Source organism: Geotrypetes seraphini, chromosome 1 (assembly GCF_902459505.1).
Source record: "Geotrypetes seraphini chromosome 1, aGeoSer1.1, whole genome shotgun sequence".
Taxonomy (NCBI): Eukaryota; Metazoa; Chordata; class Amphibia; order Gymnophiona; family Dermophiidae; genus Geotrypetes; species Geotrypetes seraphini.
The window spans coordinates 247,995,025-248,011,855 of record NC_047084.1 but is presented as its reverse complement, the minus strand read 5'-3'; the positions used below and the strand labels follow the sequence as shown (position 1 = coordinate 248,011,855).

The following is a 16,831-nucleotide window of genomic DNA, read 5'->3' as shown; positions in this document are numbered from 1 at the left end:
GATGTAAAATACTATGACCCCCCCCCCCCCCCTTTATAAAACTGCGCAATAGGTTTTTAGCAACGGCCGGTGCACTGTATGCTCTACACTGCTCTGATGCTCCTAAAGTTCCTATGAGCATCAGAGCAGGCAAAGCATTCAGCGTGCCGGTCAGCGCTAAAAACCTCTTGCATGGTTTATAAAAGGTGTGTGTGGGAGTAGGGGGGGTCAAGTAGGGAGAGTGTGGCATAGTAATTAAAGCTAAAGCCCCAACACCCTGAGGTTGTGGATTCAAATCCACACTGTTCCTTGTGACCCTGGGCAAGACATTTAATACCCCCCCCCCCCCCCGTCCCAGGTACATTAGATAGATTGTGAGCCCACCAGGTCAGGGAAAAATGCTTGAGTACCTGAATAAACTCATGTAAACCATTCTGAGCTCCCTTGGGAGAACAATACAGAATATTGAATGAATTAATGAATTAATAAATAAATAAGAAGCTAAAAAACATACTATGAAAAAATGATTGAAAGATCTAGTATTTCATCTAAATGTTTATTTAGAATCTTTATGTCATTGACTTCAACAGATAAAATTTAAGCCATCTCTGAGGAAATGCAACCTATTGTAGATGATTTTGGGATATTTTCAGTCTAAAATTAGAACGGTATGAGAAACCTTTACCCATACACTACAGCAGGGGTAGGGAACTCCAGTCCTCGAGGGCCGTAATCCAATCGGGTTTTCAGGATTTCCCCAATGAATATGCATTGAAAGCAGTGCATGCAAATAGATTTTGTGCATATTCATTGAAAACCCAACTGGATTACGGCCCTTGATGACCCGGAGTTCCCTATCTCTGCATTACAGGATTGTATAGATATAGATGTATGGGAGAATATTTTAAGGAAGGCATTCCTGTGGCCATGTGCTAATAATAACATTTGCACACGACCTTAAATGAAGTTTAACAGGAAATAAATGGTTTCTACGGCCAAAGTAAAAATGGCCTTAGAGTGTGGGAAAGACCCATGTAAGGGCGCACTAAGACCAATTCTAATCACAGCTTTGTAAACTGACCTGTCTGTGGTCACAAAGAGCTGCAGTGAGAATCAAACCCAATACCCCAGGTTCTCAAACTATTCTTCCACCAATTAGCTGGTAATGGCATTTGGAAGCAGTTGACCCTATTGTACTAACTTTTCTGGACACTTCTGCAGCTTTTTGCTTCCTGGACTACTACGTATTACTGCAGAGATTAGTTAATTTTGGAATAGGTTCTACAGATTTGACATGATTCACTTCATAACTTGCTATAAGAATGCAATAAATCAACATAGAGGCTCATAGTTCAGTGCCGAGACTCATAGCTCAGTGCCAGTTATAATTTTAGAGGATGTTCCTCGGGGTTCTGCCCTATCAACAGTTTTGCATAACCTCTCCATTCATCCATCTATTGTGCAGTGTCCTTATGGACTTGGTAATTTATGCTGACAATATCATGGTGCTTTTGTGTGTTAAGACAGACCTGAGCAAACAATATTAACCTTCTGGGGAAGGTCATTACAGAAATCTGAATTTGGAAAGAACAGAGATACTGGTTATTCCCAAAATTATAACTGTTGATATTGCTGACAAGGTCAACATAGCTAGCCAGCAAATTTATAACTAGTAAGAAGTATGATATTTAGGAGTCCCCTTGGACTCATCATTGTCTTTGAGTTTAACATTAAGTTCTACAAATTGAGGATGCTAAGACGGCTGAAACTATTCTCAGAGACTTGTGACTTTCAAACAATGTTATAACTGTTCATCTTTTGATTCTTATGAATTATTGCAACATTTTGGGCTAGATTCACTAAGCAAACCAATCGTGTACTGATCGGTTTGCGACCCCTTTGCAACCCGATTTTACTCTGGCCCAATTCACTTACCTCTCCTCCGATCCGATCCTGATCCGTGCATGCAAATGAGGGGAACGGCATACAAAGTAGGCAGGGATGTGATTCACTACAGAAATCTTAGAAACCGACTGAGCTGGCCGATCAACACAAGAAGTGACTGCTGAGGACCAGTCGCTGAGGTCCTATCCGACTGCCCTGCCTTCTGCCACCTTGCTCCTGCCCTGATCTGCTGCCCTGTTTCAGCCCCGATCTCCTGCCTGCCCCAATCTGCTCTCTGCCCCAATCTCCTGCCTGCCCCGATCTCCTGCTGTCTCCTGCCTGCCCCAATCTTGTGCTCTGCCCCAAATCTCTCCTGCCTGCTGTCCCAACTCGCCACCCTGCTCTTGCTCCGAATCTTTCCTGCTGTTCCCCGCACTGCGAGTCCATAGTTTTAACCTGTGGGTTTAAAGCTGGTTAAAAACCACGGGCTCGCTGGGCTAGTAAAAGGTTAAAAAAAAAAAGTTGCAGCTCTAGATGGCTCTTAGACGCATGCACAGACCATCAACAGATAGTCTGCGCATGCATTGGGATCGCACACTAGCGGGTGGCATTCCTCCGATCGCCCTCATTTGATTTTTTTTGTTTTCTGAATTCATTGGGCCTGCACAGATCGGCCACGGATCGGGGCAGCAAAGGAGGTTTAGTGAATCTAGCTCTTTGTATTTAGGGCTGCCATGCTCCATTAAAAGCTTTGCAGCTCATTTAAAAAAAAATGGTGTGGTTACATGGAATGTAACAGAAATGAAAATGCATTATAGAATATTAGAATATTTAGGAACCACACTTAGACCAGCCATAAAGCTAGTGTATTGAGCACCTAAATATTCCTGGCTCCTATGTAATGCCTATATGCTAACTCTCTCGGGTAAAAAGGTAAGTGGCTTTAAAATAATATTGAAATTTATGATTTAATCACTGGAATACACATTTAGAAAAGTGAGCTGTATAACAAGTTTAAAATCAAAGGGCCAGTGATGACTTTACATGTAATTCTTCCCGCTTTGCAAAATTATTAGAGTGGTGGGGTGGTGGTGCTGAGGCCTGAAGACATATGCTTATTAGGTGAAATAAAGTGGTATATGCTTGGAGTAGTTATAATATTGTGACACCTGTATGCTACACATGTAAGTGGGAGCTCCTTCCTCGCTAACATGCACAATGTAAGTTAAGCAGGTATTTACAGAACAGTACTTAGAATATTTTACATATGGAGTTATCACTTGATTCTTTGACTCTTAAATAATAGAAAAAGAGGATTAGAAAAACCTATAGTAGGTACTTCAATTGCAAATTTTGGTTGATATATATATATATTTTTTTTTTTTTTACTAAACAGGCCTTAGTGAACCAAGGCACCTTTCTATGCATATACCAAATAAAAACTATAAATGATATTACATAGTAATGACACAAAGTGCAAACTGTCTTTAGAACGTATAAAGAATGCAAACACAGCCACTTAAACTTAAGTTGTTACTTTTTTTAGCATTATATGCTTAGAAAATTTGGAAACTAACATACCATGATTTGTTATATTTCATGCTCATGTCTGACAGATGTACATTCTAAAAAAACTTGCATATTCTAGAAGAGGTGGTGGAGACAGAGACTGTGTCTGAATTCAAAAAGGCCTGGGATCTCTCGGAGAGAGAAAGAGATAATGGCTACTGCGGATGGGCAGACTAGATGGGCCATTTGGTCTTTATCTGCCATCATGTTTCTATGTCGATCACAACATAGAAAATAAAATTATTTTTCTACCTTTGATTAGTCATGTTAATTATGTTGGTCTCAGTCTCTGGTGTATACTTTCCTCTGTCAATCCCCTTTTGCTGTTTCTCTGGAGCTGGTAGGATCTCAACCTCCAGAGAAATAGTTAGAAGGGCTCAGCGGCCCCAACATATCTTAGAGCAACAAGAAGAGCTTTACATTGGGGGCTCCATCTCGTCTCGCCACAAGAGAAACAGCAAGAGAGGCTCAGAAATGTAAGGCAAGTTAATTTAATTATGAATTTATAAACTACATGATAAAACAACTACAGACCGTACAGAACACAGCCCTCAGACTCATCTACTCCCTCGGCAAATATGACCACATCACCAATGCATACCTAGACTCACACTGGCTACCGATAAAAGCAAGAGCCCAATTCAAATTCTACTGTCTACTATATAAAGTAACCCATGGAACTGCACCCAGCTACCTAAACAACCGACTATACCATAACCTCTCGCCCAGAATAAGGAGAACTCAGAGCCTATTCATCTACCCCCCTCTCAATGGTACCTGACGCAAGAAACTATACGACAGCCTTTTGGCAACACAGGCAGCGAAGATCGACCCTACCATCTCCAATCTACTGATCAAATCAACAGACATTAAAGTATTCCGAAAATAAATCAAAACTCATCTTTTCAAAAAACACTTCCCATCATTCTAACCTCACTATAGCACTAGAATATACTCTCATGAATACCACCACCACTACCACAGCAACACCCTCAACATTGTACAACTCACTACTGTACCCCGAATGTATTATTATTCATCACAGTAACCTATTATATACTCACTCTCTGCTTTGTAATTCTCCTGGAAATGTCCAGACTACCAATTGTAACTTGCTATATACATGATTCTTTGTATTGTAACGTTCCTGGAAATGTCCAGACTACTAATTTGTAATCCGCTTAGAACCGCAAGGCACAAGTGGAATAGAAATCACTAATGTAATGTAATGTAATGTAATGTAATAAGGCATTTAACTACTGGACAGACTGGGTGGATCATTCAGGTTTTTATCTGCTGTGTTACCGTTTTGTTTTGTTTTTTAAATTCTTTATTCGTTTTTGTAACTTACATCAAGTGCATAAAAAAATAACACCATTTTGACTTAAATATATCACTTGAAATTCTATAATTCTTTAAATTACATAGAATTATCCCTTTCCCCCTCATATCCTTCAATATCTCATAATGCATGTACCATATAATAAAATCCCCCCTCCCCCACCCTATTCTTTCACTTATACAAATCAGGGAAAATAATACCTATTCATAGCAAAAATTTGTTAATGGCCCTCACACATCTTGAAATTTATTAAAATTCCCTTTCTGAATAGCTAGTGTTCTTTCCATTTTGTAAATGTGACACACTGAATTCCACCAAAAACTATAGTTTAATCTTTTCCAATTTTTCCAATTATTTGTTATTTGTTGTATGGCGACTCCTGTTAAAATAAGTAAGAGTTTATTATTTTTGGAAGATATTTGACTCTTAATTTTCATAGACATGCTAAATAATATTGTATCATATGATAATGCCACTTGATTTTCTAACAAATTATTAATTTGGCCCCAAATTGGTTTCCAAAAAGTCATAATAAATGGACAGTAGAACAATAAATGATCTAAAGTCCCTACTTCAAGATGACAATGCCAACATCTATCAGACTTAGAGCAATCTAATTTTTTTAAACGAACAGGGATCCAGAATGCTCTATGCAATAGAAAAAAACCATGTTTGTCTCATAGATGCAGACATTGTACATCTCATCCTCCAAGACCAAATTCGTAGCCATTGAGATTCAGTAATTTGATGTTTAATCTCAATGCTCCAAATGTCTCTCAGACCAGTCTTTAGTTTTTTATTCATAAATCCAGATATTAATTTGTACCACTGAGCAGCCTGGTGTCCCAGAAAATCCACCTGAAAGCATAAGAACTCTAAGCTATATTGATTATTAAGATTTTTCCATTCAGGGAACCCCACCTGAATGGCCTGCTTCAGTTGCATCCATCTAAAATGTTGTGATTTATTAAGAAAAGAAAAAGAATTGGCTGGCAGTCAAACTTTTCCCAAAAGAAAAAGATTGAAAGGAAGAATTTGAATTGGTTTGTTAAACAAACCTTTAGTTTAAACCCTGTTGTTCCAATGGACATCAGTATGAGCCATTTAAAAGGCGCCCAGTAAATGTTAAAGGCTCAGGCAGTAGCTTTTCGATGACTTGCATCACCTAGACAAAGTCTAGATAAAGGCTGCCTCACACATCATGTTGTCCCTAATGTAAAGAAAAAGACTTAAAGTCTGTGGAACTAAGTAAATAAAGAAAAACCCCTTTCAACCATTTGCTTCTGGCCATATTAAGGCCATATTTATGTTGCAACTGTGAAAACTCAAGCAGTTTACCATTAGAAATAACATCTTCTAATACACGTATTCCTGCAATCATCCAATGCTTCCAGATGACCTTAAATCCGCCAATTTGAATCTTGGAGTTTAGCCATATAGTTTGATTTGTTGATTTGTGAATTGGAATAGGTGATAAATTACTTACAAATCTTATTGTTTTCCATGTGTCTACAAATATTCTGTTTTCTTTGTACAACCCAGGCATTTTGGTACTAAGTACATGGCATAATCGCAGAGGAAATATGAGTCGCCATTCCAACCACAACCAATCCGGGATATTATCAACAGGCTCTGGGAGGATCCAATACATACCCTGGCGCATAATATAGGATTGATGGTACCTATAAAAATTGGGAAAATTTATCCTTCCCTCTGTGTTACCTTTTGTTGTCTGAACATTTTTTATTTTTGCATTTGTTTTCATCTAAGTGTCTCTCTCTTTCCAGGCTTTCCAGTCCATTGGGCATTTCTTCTCTATATATATCCATCATTCATCTTTCCTCAGTGCCCCTTATCTGTCCTGTCCAGCATCTCCTCTCTGTGTCCCTGTCTCCACCTTCCTTCCATATTCAGCATTTGTTCTCTGTATCCAGCATCAACCCTCAGTGTCGCTGTTCTTCCGTGACCAGCAACTCTTCTGTCTCCCTGTCCCTCCCCTTATCCAGCTTATCCCTTCTAAACTAAACTAAACTAAACCTTAGGTTTATATACCGCACCATCTCCAAGGTTGTGGAGCTCGGCACGGTTTACAGGAGTTGTAATGAGAAAAGAACTACAAGGAAAGGGCTAGATGAGGATCAGAGGAAAAAAGGAAGTTAGAGGGCTAGGATGTCAAATGAGGAGGGAAGTGTTAGATTTTTGAGAATAACCAGGTTTTCAGATGTTTACGGAAGGGTTGGAGAGCACTCAGGTTCCGACGGGGGAGGTAGGGTTGTTCCAGAGCTCGATGAGTCTGAAGTGGAGGGAAGTTCCCAGTATTCCTGGGAGGGAAATGCCTTTTAGTGAGGGGAAGGATAGCTTCAATTTTTGGGTGGGTCTGGTGGTATTAGGATTTGAGGAGTTCCAAGAAAGCGGAATTAATGGAGGGAGGATGCCATGGACGATCTTGAAAGTTAGGCAGATGCATTTGAAATGGTCTCTGGGAATTATCGGAAGCCAGTGAAGCTTGAGAAGGAGCGGTGAGACATGATCGTATTTACTTTTTGCAAAGATAAGCTTGGCTGCGGCATTTTGAATCCGTTGGAGTCTGTGAAAGTTTTTCTTTGTTAGGGTTATGAAGATAGAATTGCAATAGTCCAGTCTGGATAGGATGATGGATTGGACAAGAACGGCAAAATGATTTTGGTGGAAACAAGATCTTACTTTCCTCAGCATGTGAAGGCTGAAATAACATTTTTTTACCAGGGAGTTGAAGTGGTCATTGAAGGACAGTGTAGAATCGATAATGACACCCAGGACCTTGCTGGAGAATTCGAGCTGCAGAGTGGAGCCAGAGGACAGTGGGATTGAGGTGGGTAGCTGAGCTAAGTTTGGGCCGAGCCAAAGAAGTTTTGTCTTGGATTCGTTCAGTTTCATTTGGACGGTGTGGGCCCAAGATTGGAGGTTCGAGATACAAGAGGAAATGTTCTCTGAGAGATTAGTGAGGTTTGAGTCAGTCTCATGAAGGACAAGGATGTCATCAGCATAGGTGTAAATTGTTTCAAGGGGGGGATAGATGGAGGAGTTTTAGAGAAGACATATAAATGTTGAAGAGGATAGGAGATAGAGGAGAACCTTGCGGGACTCCGCAGGTTGGTATCCAGGGGGAGGATGAGGTGCCATTCATTTTGACAATGTAGGATTGGGAACGGAGGAATTTTGAGAACCATTCAAGGACTGTAGAGGTGATGCCAATCTCAGAGAGTTGGTAAATTAGAATATCGTGGTGAACGACGTCGAAAGCGGCAGAAAGATCGAATTGCAGGAGGACGGCAATTTCCCTGCTCCCACACCCCTCACCTTGGGGCTAGCAATTCTCTCCTCTGTGGTCTGTCTATATCTTTTTCCTCAACTCCGTCCAGTCAAAGCATCTCTCCCCCCTTTCTCCTCTAACCCCCCTCCCCTCCCCCTCCCCCCATGATTTGGCCTTTCTTCCCTTGCCCTCAGAGTCCAGCATCTCTCCCCCTTTCTTATGTCCTTCTCTGCAAGTCTGGCATCTCTCTCTACCTCCTCCCCCCTCCCCCAATCCAGCAAATTACAATGGGTACTGGCAGCAGTAGTGATGAAGATATGGTCTTCCCTCTGCCTCATCCCATCCACTGAATGTTGCGATTTGAGGAGGCAGGACACAGCAGTGGGACAAATGATGGGCCAGTCAGCTGCAAGCAGTATGTATTTGTATTGTTGCAGCTGCCAGCAACCCACTGTAAGATTGCAGGACCATGAGGCAGAAGGTAGGAAAGGAAGAGGGAAAGATGTCAGCTCCACAAGAGAGGCAGAGAAGGGAGAGAGAGTGTGTGCCAGACCCATGGGAGTGGAGAACAAAGATCGGGAATCAAATGTACAGAGTGACAGAGCAGGCCACACCTATCATTTGGCAGCCCTGGGCATTTTGCTGGGTTCACTCAGTGGTAGCTATTCTCCTGGAGCTAACATATATGGTGTGGGAATGACTTATCTCTCCTACTGACAGTAGTTCTTCCAGGTTTCAGATCATGGAATGTCTTTTCCCCTCTGTCTTGTGAATTTTCCTGTTTCTTTGCTTTTTTACATGTGTTATTGTTTCCAGCTGTTTGCTCAGCATTTTTATTTCTCCCTCTAATAGTACATGTTTTAATCAGTTTCTTTAGACTGACCATGTAGTCCCATCTGTAAAGGATCTGACTCATCCAGTCAGGATTGAGTAATGGATGCATGCCTTGGGGTATAACTTTGATAGCCCCTCTGGGAAGGCAGCTTTGTGCTCTGCCCACAGTCGTGTCTTACAATCTTCTTGTAAAGGTTTCCATTCATGATGAGTTCTTAATTATCATTTATTTTCCCTTACAGCTTTATGTTGGTTGCCCAGTAGGAGCAACACCCAGAGGAGCCAAAGAAAAGGAGCCTCCCCCACTTTTCCCCATGCATCACCAGAGCAGGAAAAAGATTGCAGCTGCCCTCTTACCCTCATATATACTAGAATATAAACCAAGATTTTGGGGTCCAAACATGGGGGTCTTGGTTTATATTCAGGTCAGCACTGATCCATCCCCTCCCAAACCTGTTCGCAGACCTCTGCCGGGCCTGCCATGAGACCTGGTGGTCCAGCGGTGGCTGGGATAGGAGGGATTCCTCCCACCTCCTGTCCCAGCCTGATTCTAATTATTTTTATCTCCCTCCTGCCTCCCCTGTGTACCTTAGGTATCCCCGGTGGTCCAGCGGTGAATTGCAGCAGGAGCGACCTTCCTTCGCTCCTGTCTGTGCAGAGCCACTAGCTGATTGGCTGCCGTGAGATCTTGCAGTATAATTAGATGTATAATAGTATAATTCTGTGGATGCCTGGAATAGTATAATGCCTGTAGTGATTGGGCTTTTGCATGCATAACTTCCAGGGAATCCGTTGAGCTTTGTTATGTGTGAACATAATTCTAGGTTATGTGTGAGTCTGCATGCCTGTGTAAAGTGTATATGTATGTGGAGAACATAATCTTTAACAAGAAGAGGGGGTATTATGATGTAACTGGTCCTGTTAAGCTGCACATTCAATTTTAATAAGCCTTTCATCTCTCCCAGTTGAAGGAGTCATCTATTTTGATTTGGTGCTATTCTCTACCCCAAACCTTGGAACATCAGACAGTGCAGTGAATTCTGTGATATAAGCTCATGTTGTCGACTGCTACATTGCATTTATTCACAGGATGGACAGTGCACCTAGCAGCACATTTTAAAAATCATTCCTCTTCTGTTGTCCTTTGATACTTAACTTTTGGAAGACTATATGGGGACAGATTAATCTCATACTGGAATCTACAATTCCATTGACCTATGAGGCAGTCATATGTGGAACATTACTGTATGTTAAGCCCCCCATGGACCGTTATAAATGCCGGCTTTTTCTGATTATGACTGGGATAGCCATAAAGATGATAACTCGCAATTGGGAAAATTGTGATCGACTTCATTTTTCTTTTTGGTGGGCGAGCTTATGTTTAAACTTTAGGTATGAGAAAATGAATGCCGACATACAAGGGCATTCCAAGTTTCCAAGTTTATTAGGTTTTTATATACCACCTATCAAGATTATCTAAGCGGTTTTTACAATCAGGTACTCAAGTATTTTTCCCTACCTGTCCCGGTGGGCTCACAATCTATCTAGCGTATTTAACTTAGTTTGGGGTCCATTGACGTCTTTTGTACATTTGTCATAGTTCTTTTATTTCTCTTTTTGTTGGTATAATTCAAACACATCCAGGGGGAAGGGAGGGGAAGGTTATATCTTTTAGTGTGATTCCTTGAGGTAATTCTGGGGTGGGGGGGCTTATATTGCTAATGTTTGTATTTAAGTGCTTATTTGTTATTATTACGGATATGAATATTGTCTTGCACTTTTTGTTAGTAATGGAAAATCAATAAAGATTTATAAAAATCATTATTACTCCAGGGTATAAAATAGTATAAACTACCCCCCAAAATAGGAGCGCAATAAATAAATGCTTGTGCTGAACATAAATATCGCTGCAGTTTAGGGTTGAATTTTGAAAGACTTGCGCATCTTTTTTGCCATATTTGATTGAGTAGCATGTTGGTTAGAGCAGCAGGACTGAAAACGGAAATTGGAGTTCAAATCCTGCTTTTTGCACTGACACTAGCAATTCATTTCACCCTCCATCATCTCCTCCTCAACTTAACGCTGGGTTTTACTAAATGGCGGTAAAGGGTTCTACCACAGAATGGTGAGGTAAGTACTCCAGCGCTCACAGAATTCCTATGAGCGTCAAAGCATTTACCTCGCCGGCCCGCAGTAGAAACCTCTACCGCTATGTAAAAGTAAAAGGAGCCCTTAGATTTTTAGGTCTGCTTGGGCACAGACCTACCAGCTGAACTTGAATATGTAACTTGCCTTGAGCTTTAGGGAAAAGCGAGTAATTAAATCTAAATTCTGAAACCAAATGGATTTTTAGCTTCCAGAAAGTATGGCAATAGCAAAAAAGGTATTGGGGGGGGGGGAATTTCAAATATATATTTGGCATGCCAATAAAACAGATGGGGAGGGGGGGGGTCATTTACTAATTGTTAGCATGTGCCCTCTGCTGCAGAGCTCCAAAAGAATAAAATGGGCAGAAGATTGCACACAGTAGCCTTTGTAAATGACTCCTTTGTTTGTTGAACACTGATTTGGGTGTTTGCATATGCTTTCATTCATAGAGGTCAGTTTCTACCATGAGTGTAATACTGTGCAGGCAGAAAGCAAGGTACGTGCAAACTTTGTGTATGCAGGACTTGTGTGCAAATTAAAGGCGAGCCTGCCAGACACAAGCGTACAAAGCTTTTACAGTAAGCTTAGCTTCTTGAGTGTGTGGAAGTGTCTGCACACATTGGCACCTTTCTCCTGCGTATAAATAATCAGCCAAGAAAAAAATTCTAGCACATTAAAATTTTGCACAGCTGATATTTATGTACAGAAGGATAGATGCCCATGTGAGTTAACATTTGTTTTTGTTCTTACAGGCGCATAAGCCCTGTTACCTCCCATCAGTCTTCTATACTTGCAGGTACTTCTGGCTGCAGAAGACAAAACTGGCAGTTAAGTCTTAAAACCTAGAATTACATTCTCGCTGTTAACCCCTCTATGCTGCCTTAGAGCTGGCAAAAACATTTCTTGTGATATCCAAGTGGCAAATGCCACTGCGCCCTTCTCTGCCTGCCATAGAATAATAAAAGGACTCGTGATCATACACTGCAATACAATCTGCAGCCACATTTTAGGTGCAAGATAACACTCACACTTACACTCAACTGCTCTATGTATTTCTCAACCATTAATGAACACATACAACCCCCACGGCTAGGCTTGCCATGGCTTTCTGCATCAGCCCTAGAGTTTGTGTGGGCTGAAAAGTATTAGGTCAATATTCAAAGCCATTGTTCTGGATAACAACCACTGTTATCTGGATAGATGGTTTAGCCAGCATAAACTATGGATATTCAGCAGTACTAGTCAGATAGAACATATAAATTGCCATATTGGGACAGACTGAAGATCCATCAAACCTCATATCTTGTTTCCAACAGTGGCCAACCCAGGTCCCAAGTAGCTAGCTAGATCCCAAATAATAAAACAGATTTTATGCTGCTTATCCTAGGAATTAGCAGTTGATTTCCCCAAGCCATCTCAATAATGGTCTATGGACTTCTCTTTTAGGAAATTATCCAAATCTCTTTTAAACCCCGCTAAGCTAACTGATTTTACCACAATCTCCGGCAACAAATTCCAGAGTTTAATTACACGTGTGAAGAAATATTTTCTCTAGTTTGTTTTAAATCTACTACTTAAAGCTGTTGAATATCCTTACAGAACACCTTGGTTCTATCTGAATAGTGTCAGGGTGGGCAGTACATGGGCAGGGTGAGACTGGAGACAATAGTTATCCAAAAAGTGGCAATATTCAGACTACAGTCCAGATAACTATCTGGATAAAATTAGTCCAGAAAAATGTGCTTTCCTAACTTTATCCTGTTAGCTACCTAGATGATGGTTTGAAAACCACTGCTATCTGGATAGTACTAACACTGACAGCACTGCACAGATATCCAGTAGTGGCTGAAATCTGGGTACCAGCACTGACCATGAAGCTCATTATTGACCTGTATGTGCATACATTACCAGTTAAGTACATTATATTCCATAGAAACAAATAGGGTTCTACAGTAAACATGAAATGGAGTTTTGGACCTTATGTACTAAACTAGGGGTTCTCAACTGAGTCCTCAGGAAACACACAGTCAGTCATGAATTTAGGATATCCACAATGAATATGCAAATATATCTCATATTCTTTGTGGATATCCTGAAAACCTGATTGGCTAGGTGTGTCTCAAAGATCAGGTTGAGAACTCTTGTACTAATGAGATGTAGATTTTGGAAGAGGTAAAACAGCTATCCCTAGAGTGCAGACAGGATGTCACAATCGTGCGTTTAGCATGGTGCTTTCCTAACAACCTTGAAGATCTCATCTCACCTGATCAACATATTTCCTCCCCTGAAAAGGTCCCTAAATGAAGATATCCTTCACTGAAGCCCTTTCATTCTCTGGTCAGCAGGAGGAGAGCACCATTCATTATTACTAGTCTTTAGACTTCTGGATCCATAAACCCATTCTTTGTGGCTTTGTGCTGTGGCCCAGGTGGTGCCCTGTAACCCATGCTGATCAAAGTGTGATACTTTGGACAGCCACGCTGAGGACTAGTTCTGCCCGATTCAGGGAAAAATGTTTGATTTGATTTGACCTATTGAATTGATTTTTAAATTTAATTCACTTTTCCTACCCAAGCAGGTGTTTTTATCAAATGTCCTGGTGGGTTTATTTTGTAGCCTCTTCACCAATCCCCCCCCTCCTTTGCCCTCTATGATACCACATCAGTGCTGTGGTAGAAACAAAAAAGATATTTCCTCTTTCTGTTAGGTCCTAGTTCACTCTCACTGTCTAACAGCAGTTCTGGCATGATACACATTTCAAATCTGACATATTGTAATCACAAAATAGAATATAAAATTATGTTTTCTACCTTTTGTTGTCTGGTCATTTTATTATTCAAATCATGTTGGTCCCAGGTTCTGGTTTCTGTTTGTCTTCGGTTAACTTGCTTGCCAGCGTCTCCTGCCCATTTCACATTTTCTTCTTTCTCCGTGCTCACCATCCATCTTCCATCTCTGTACCTTCCCTTCCACTGCCATATCCAACTTCTTTCCCACTGTCTACCATCTCTTTCCCTACCTTGTGTCCTGGGTTAAATCTCCCTATTCCTCTCCATACAGCATCTCTCCCTTCTTTCTCTCTATTATCATGTGCAACATTTCTTTCTCTCTCCACATGCACTATCTCTTCCTGCCATGCTATGCCCAACATTTCTCCCTCTCTCTTCTCCATGCATGTCTCCCTCCCTCCTCCATATGCAGGATTTCTCCCACTCACCCCTTTCTACCTTTATTGCATCTCTTCATTCCTCTCCTCCATCCCTCCTTTCCACCCCCCTGTGCAGTAGTTTTCCATCTCCACTCTCCCATTTCCCTGTGCAGCAGCTCCCCACTGACCCCGTCTCCTTTGAGATCCGATATGCCTCCAGGCCTCTGGGCAGCAGTGGCAGGCAGGCAAAGACAGTGAACAGTGTCCCACCAGGGTTTCCTTCTGCTGTGTCATCAGTGCCATCATTAGTGACATGGCAGAGGGAAGGCCCTGGTGGGGCAGGCCAAGAGCAGCTTGTCCAGAGCACTGCTGTTGCTGCTTTAAGAGACCTGGAGGTATATCAGTACTCACTGAATCGGTGAGTCTGATTTTTTTAAGAAAACAAATCGATTCACTGAACTGAATTGGTAAATCAATTTGAATTGGCAAATCGGGCAGCACTACTGAGGACCCAGAAGGAAGAAAGTGAGAAGCAGGTATGATACTTTCCTCCTGTTGGCTGAAGTGGTCATGTCAAAGGGTGACTCAGAGAGGAAAGGAACTCTTCAATTATGGAGGCTTCTGTAGAGGACAGTATCTGGGGAGAACTGCCTTCTTGGAAAAACAGTTTGCCTAGATTCAGTGATGGGCTTACCATAGAGGGATTTAGCACAGGGGACCTAGCCACTTTTTTGACATTCCTCGTTCACACTTGGCAACCAAAGGCAGGGAGGTATAGCACAAGCTTTCTCAATGGTATTAAGTTTTCTGCAGTAACCAGGGCACAGGAAAATTACCACCAGTTAGGGTCATTGACTCCTTATCCCCATACTTAACATACTTCAATAAGTACCTATGTTAAAAGTAATGCATTCAAAATCAAGCAATTTCACATAGGATTTCACTTGTGTCAAAGTGTTACTATATAATATAATTAGCTCAGTTAGGACATCAGTAACACCATGGAGAAAACCCTGTGTGTGGCACAGTGGTTAGAGCTACAGCCTCAGCACCCTAAGATTGTAGGTTCAACTCCCATGCTGCTCCATGTGACCCTGGGTAAGTCACTTAATCCCCCATTGGCCCAGATATTTTAGATAGAGTATGAGCCCACCAGGACAGATAGGGAAAAATACTTGAGTACCTGAATGTAAACCACTTAGGCGATAAGTGATATATAAATGCTAAAAATAAATGAATAGTACCACTGGCCTAATATCATTAATTTATAAAAGAATGTTGTTACTTACATTTTTTTAAAAAAAGTCTTTTTAAATGTCTTTAAAGGATTAAGAGGTAAAAATGGACCAGCAGGAGCAAATGGAGAGAAGGGAGATCAAGGAGAGAGCGGAAAACAAGGGCCTACAGGCACGAGAGGTGACAAAGGAAAAGTAGGCACGCATGGACCTCTTGGGCTCAAGGGAGATAAAGGGCCACGGGGCGAAGTGGGATCACCTGGGATCTGTAAGTGTGGCAGTATAATGCTGAAATCCGCCTTCTCCGTTGGAATCACCACTAGCTACCCAGAGGAACGGTTGCCAATAGTATTCAATAAGGTCCTCTTTAATGAAGGAGACAATTACAGCCCTTCCACTGGAAAGTTTATTTGTGCTATTCCTGGCATTTACTACTTTTCCTATGACATCACCCTAGCAAATAAGCATCTTGCCATTGGGCTAGTACATAACGGTGAATATCGGATAAAGACATTTGATGCCAACACGGGAAACCATGACGTCGCTTCTGGATCCACAGTGATGTACCTCAAGCCAGAGGATGAAGTGTGGCTTGAAATCTTTTATACAGACCAAAATGGTTTGTTCTCTGACCCAACCTGGGCAGACAGTCTGTTTTCTGGATTTCTCTTGTATGCTGACACAGATTATCTTGATGCTTTAATAGAAGATGAAGAGCTTTGATGTGGACAATGTCCTTACTTTTGACAGTTGAATGCAAGATGAATGCAGGGTTTACATAATCAGACATCATATTGACTTGAATCAACATCAATTGCTTTTCTTCTGAAGGAAAAGTATGTTTATTTTATAAAAGACAAGTTCTTCTACAACAGGGGTAAGCAACTACAATCCTCGAGGGGCACAACCCAGTCAAGTTTTCAAGATTTCCGCAATGAAGATGCATGAGATCTATTTGCATACAATGGAAGTGCATGCAAATCAATCTCATGCACAGTCATTGTAGAAATCTTGAAAACCTGACTGAGTTGTGGCCCTCAAGGATTACGGTTGTCCATCCCTGTACTAGAAGGACTAATAAATGCTCCCATGAACATTTTATGCATAACACATTTCACCACACTATGTCAGGAATTATAGAAACCAAAAGCTGCAACATGCCAATGCAATATTTGGGAAACAGGATTTAGAATAATATATATATATTTTTTTTTTTTTTAAAGAAAGGATGATTCCATAAACTGTATCTAGAAATTAAATTTGAACAAGTTAGAAAATTCATTTTTATATACAGTGTGACATAAGCATAAATATTTTCCATTTCCTTCATAGACTAAGGTATGTCTACATGAGGGACCTGGTTGAAACAGCCATAGTAGTCTCTCAGGGGATATGTCAGT

The 16,831-nt window shown here is 41.1% G+C and overlaps 1 protein-coding gene across 2 annotated transcripts in view; it reads left to right on the top strand.

Annotated features, from left to right (window-relative positions):
- The window catches only part of C1QTNF7 (C1q and TNF related 7), a 100,397-nt gene extending 84,243 nt beyond the window's left edge, over window positions 1-16,154 (top strand). For both annotated transcript variants that reach the window (XM_033948930.1, XM_033948920.1), the window contains exon 3: window positions 15,523-16,154. In XM_033948930.1, the coding sequence (XP_033804821.1) occupies window positions 15,523-16,154 (632 nt within the window). The remainder of the gene's footprint in view (window positions 1-15,522) is intronic.
- The last annotated feature ends 677 nt before the right edge of the window (window positions 16,155-16,831 follow it).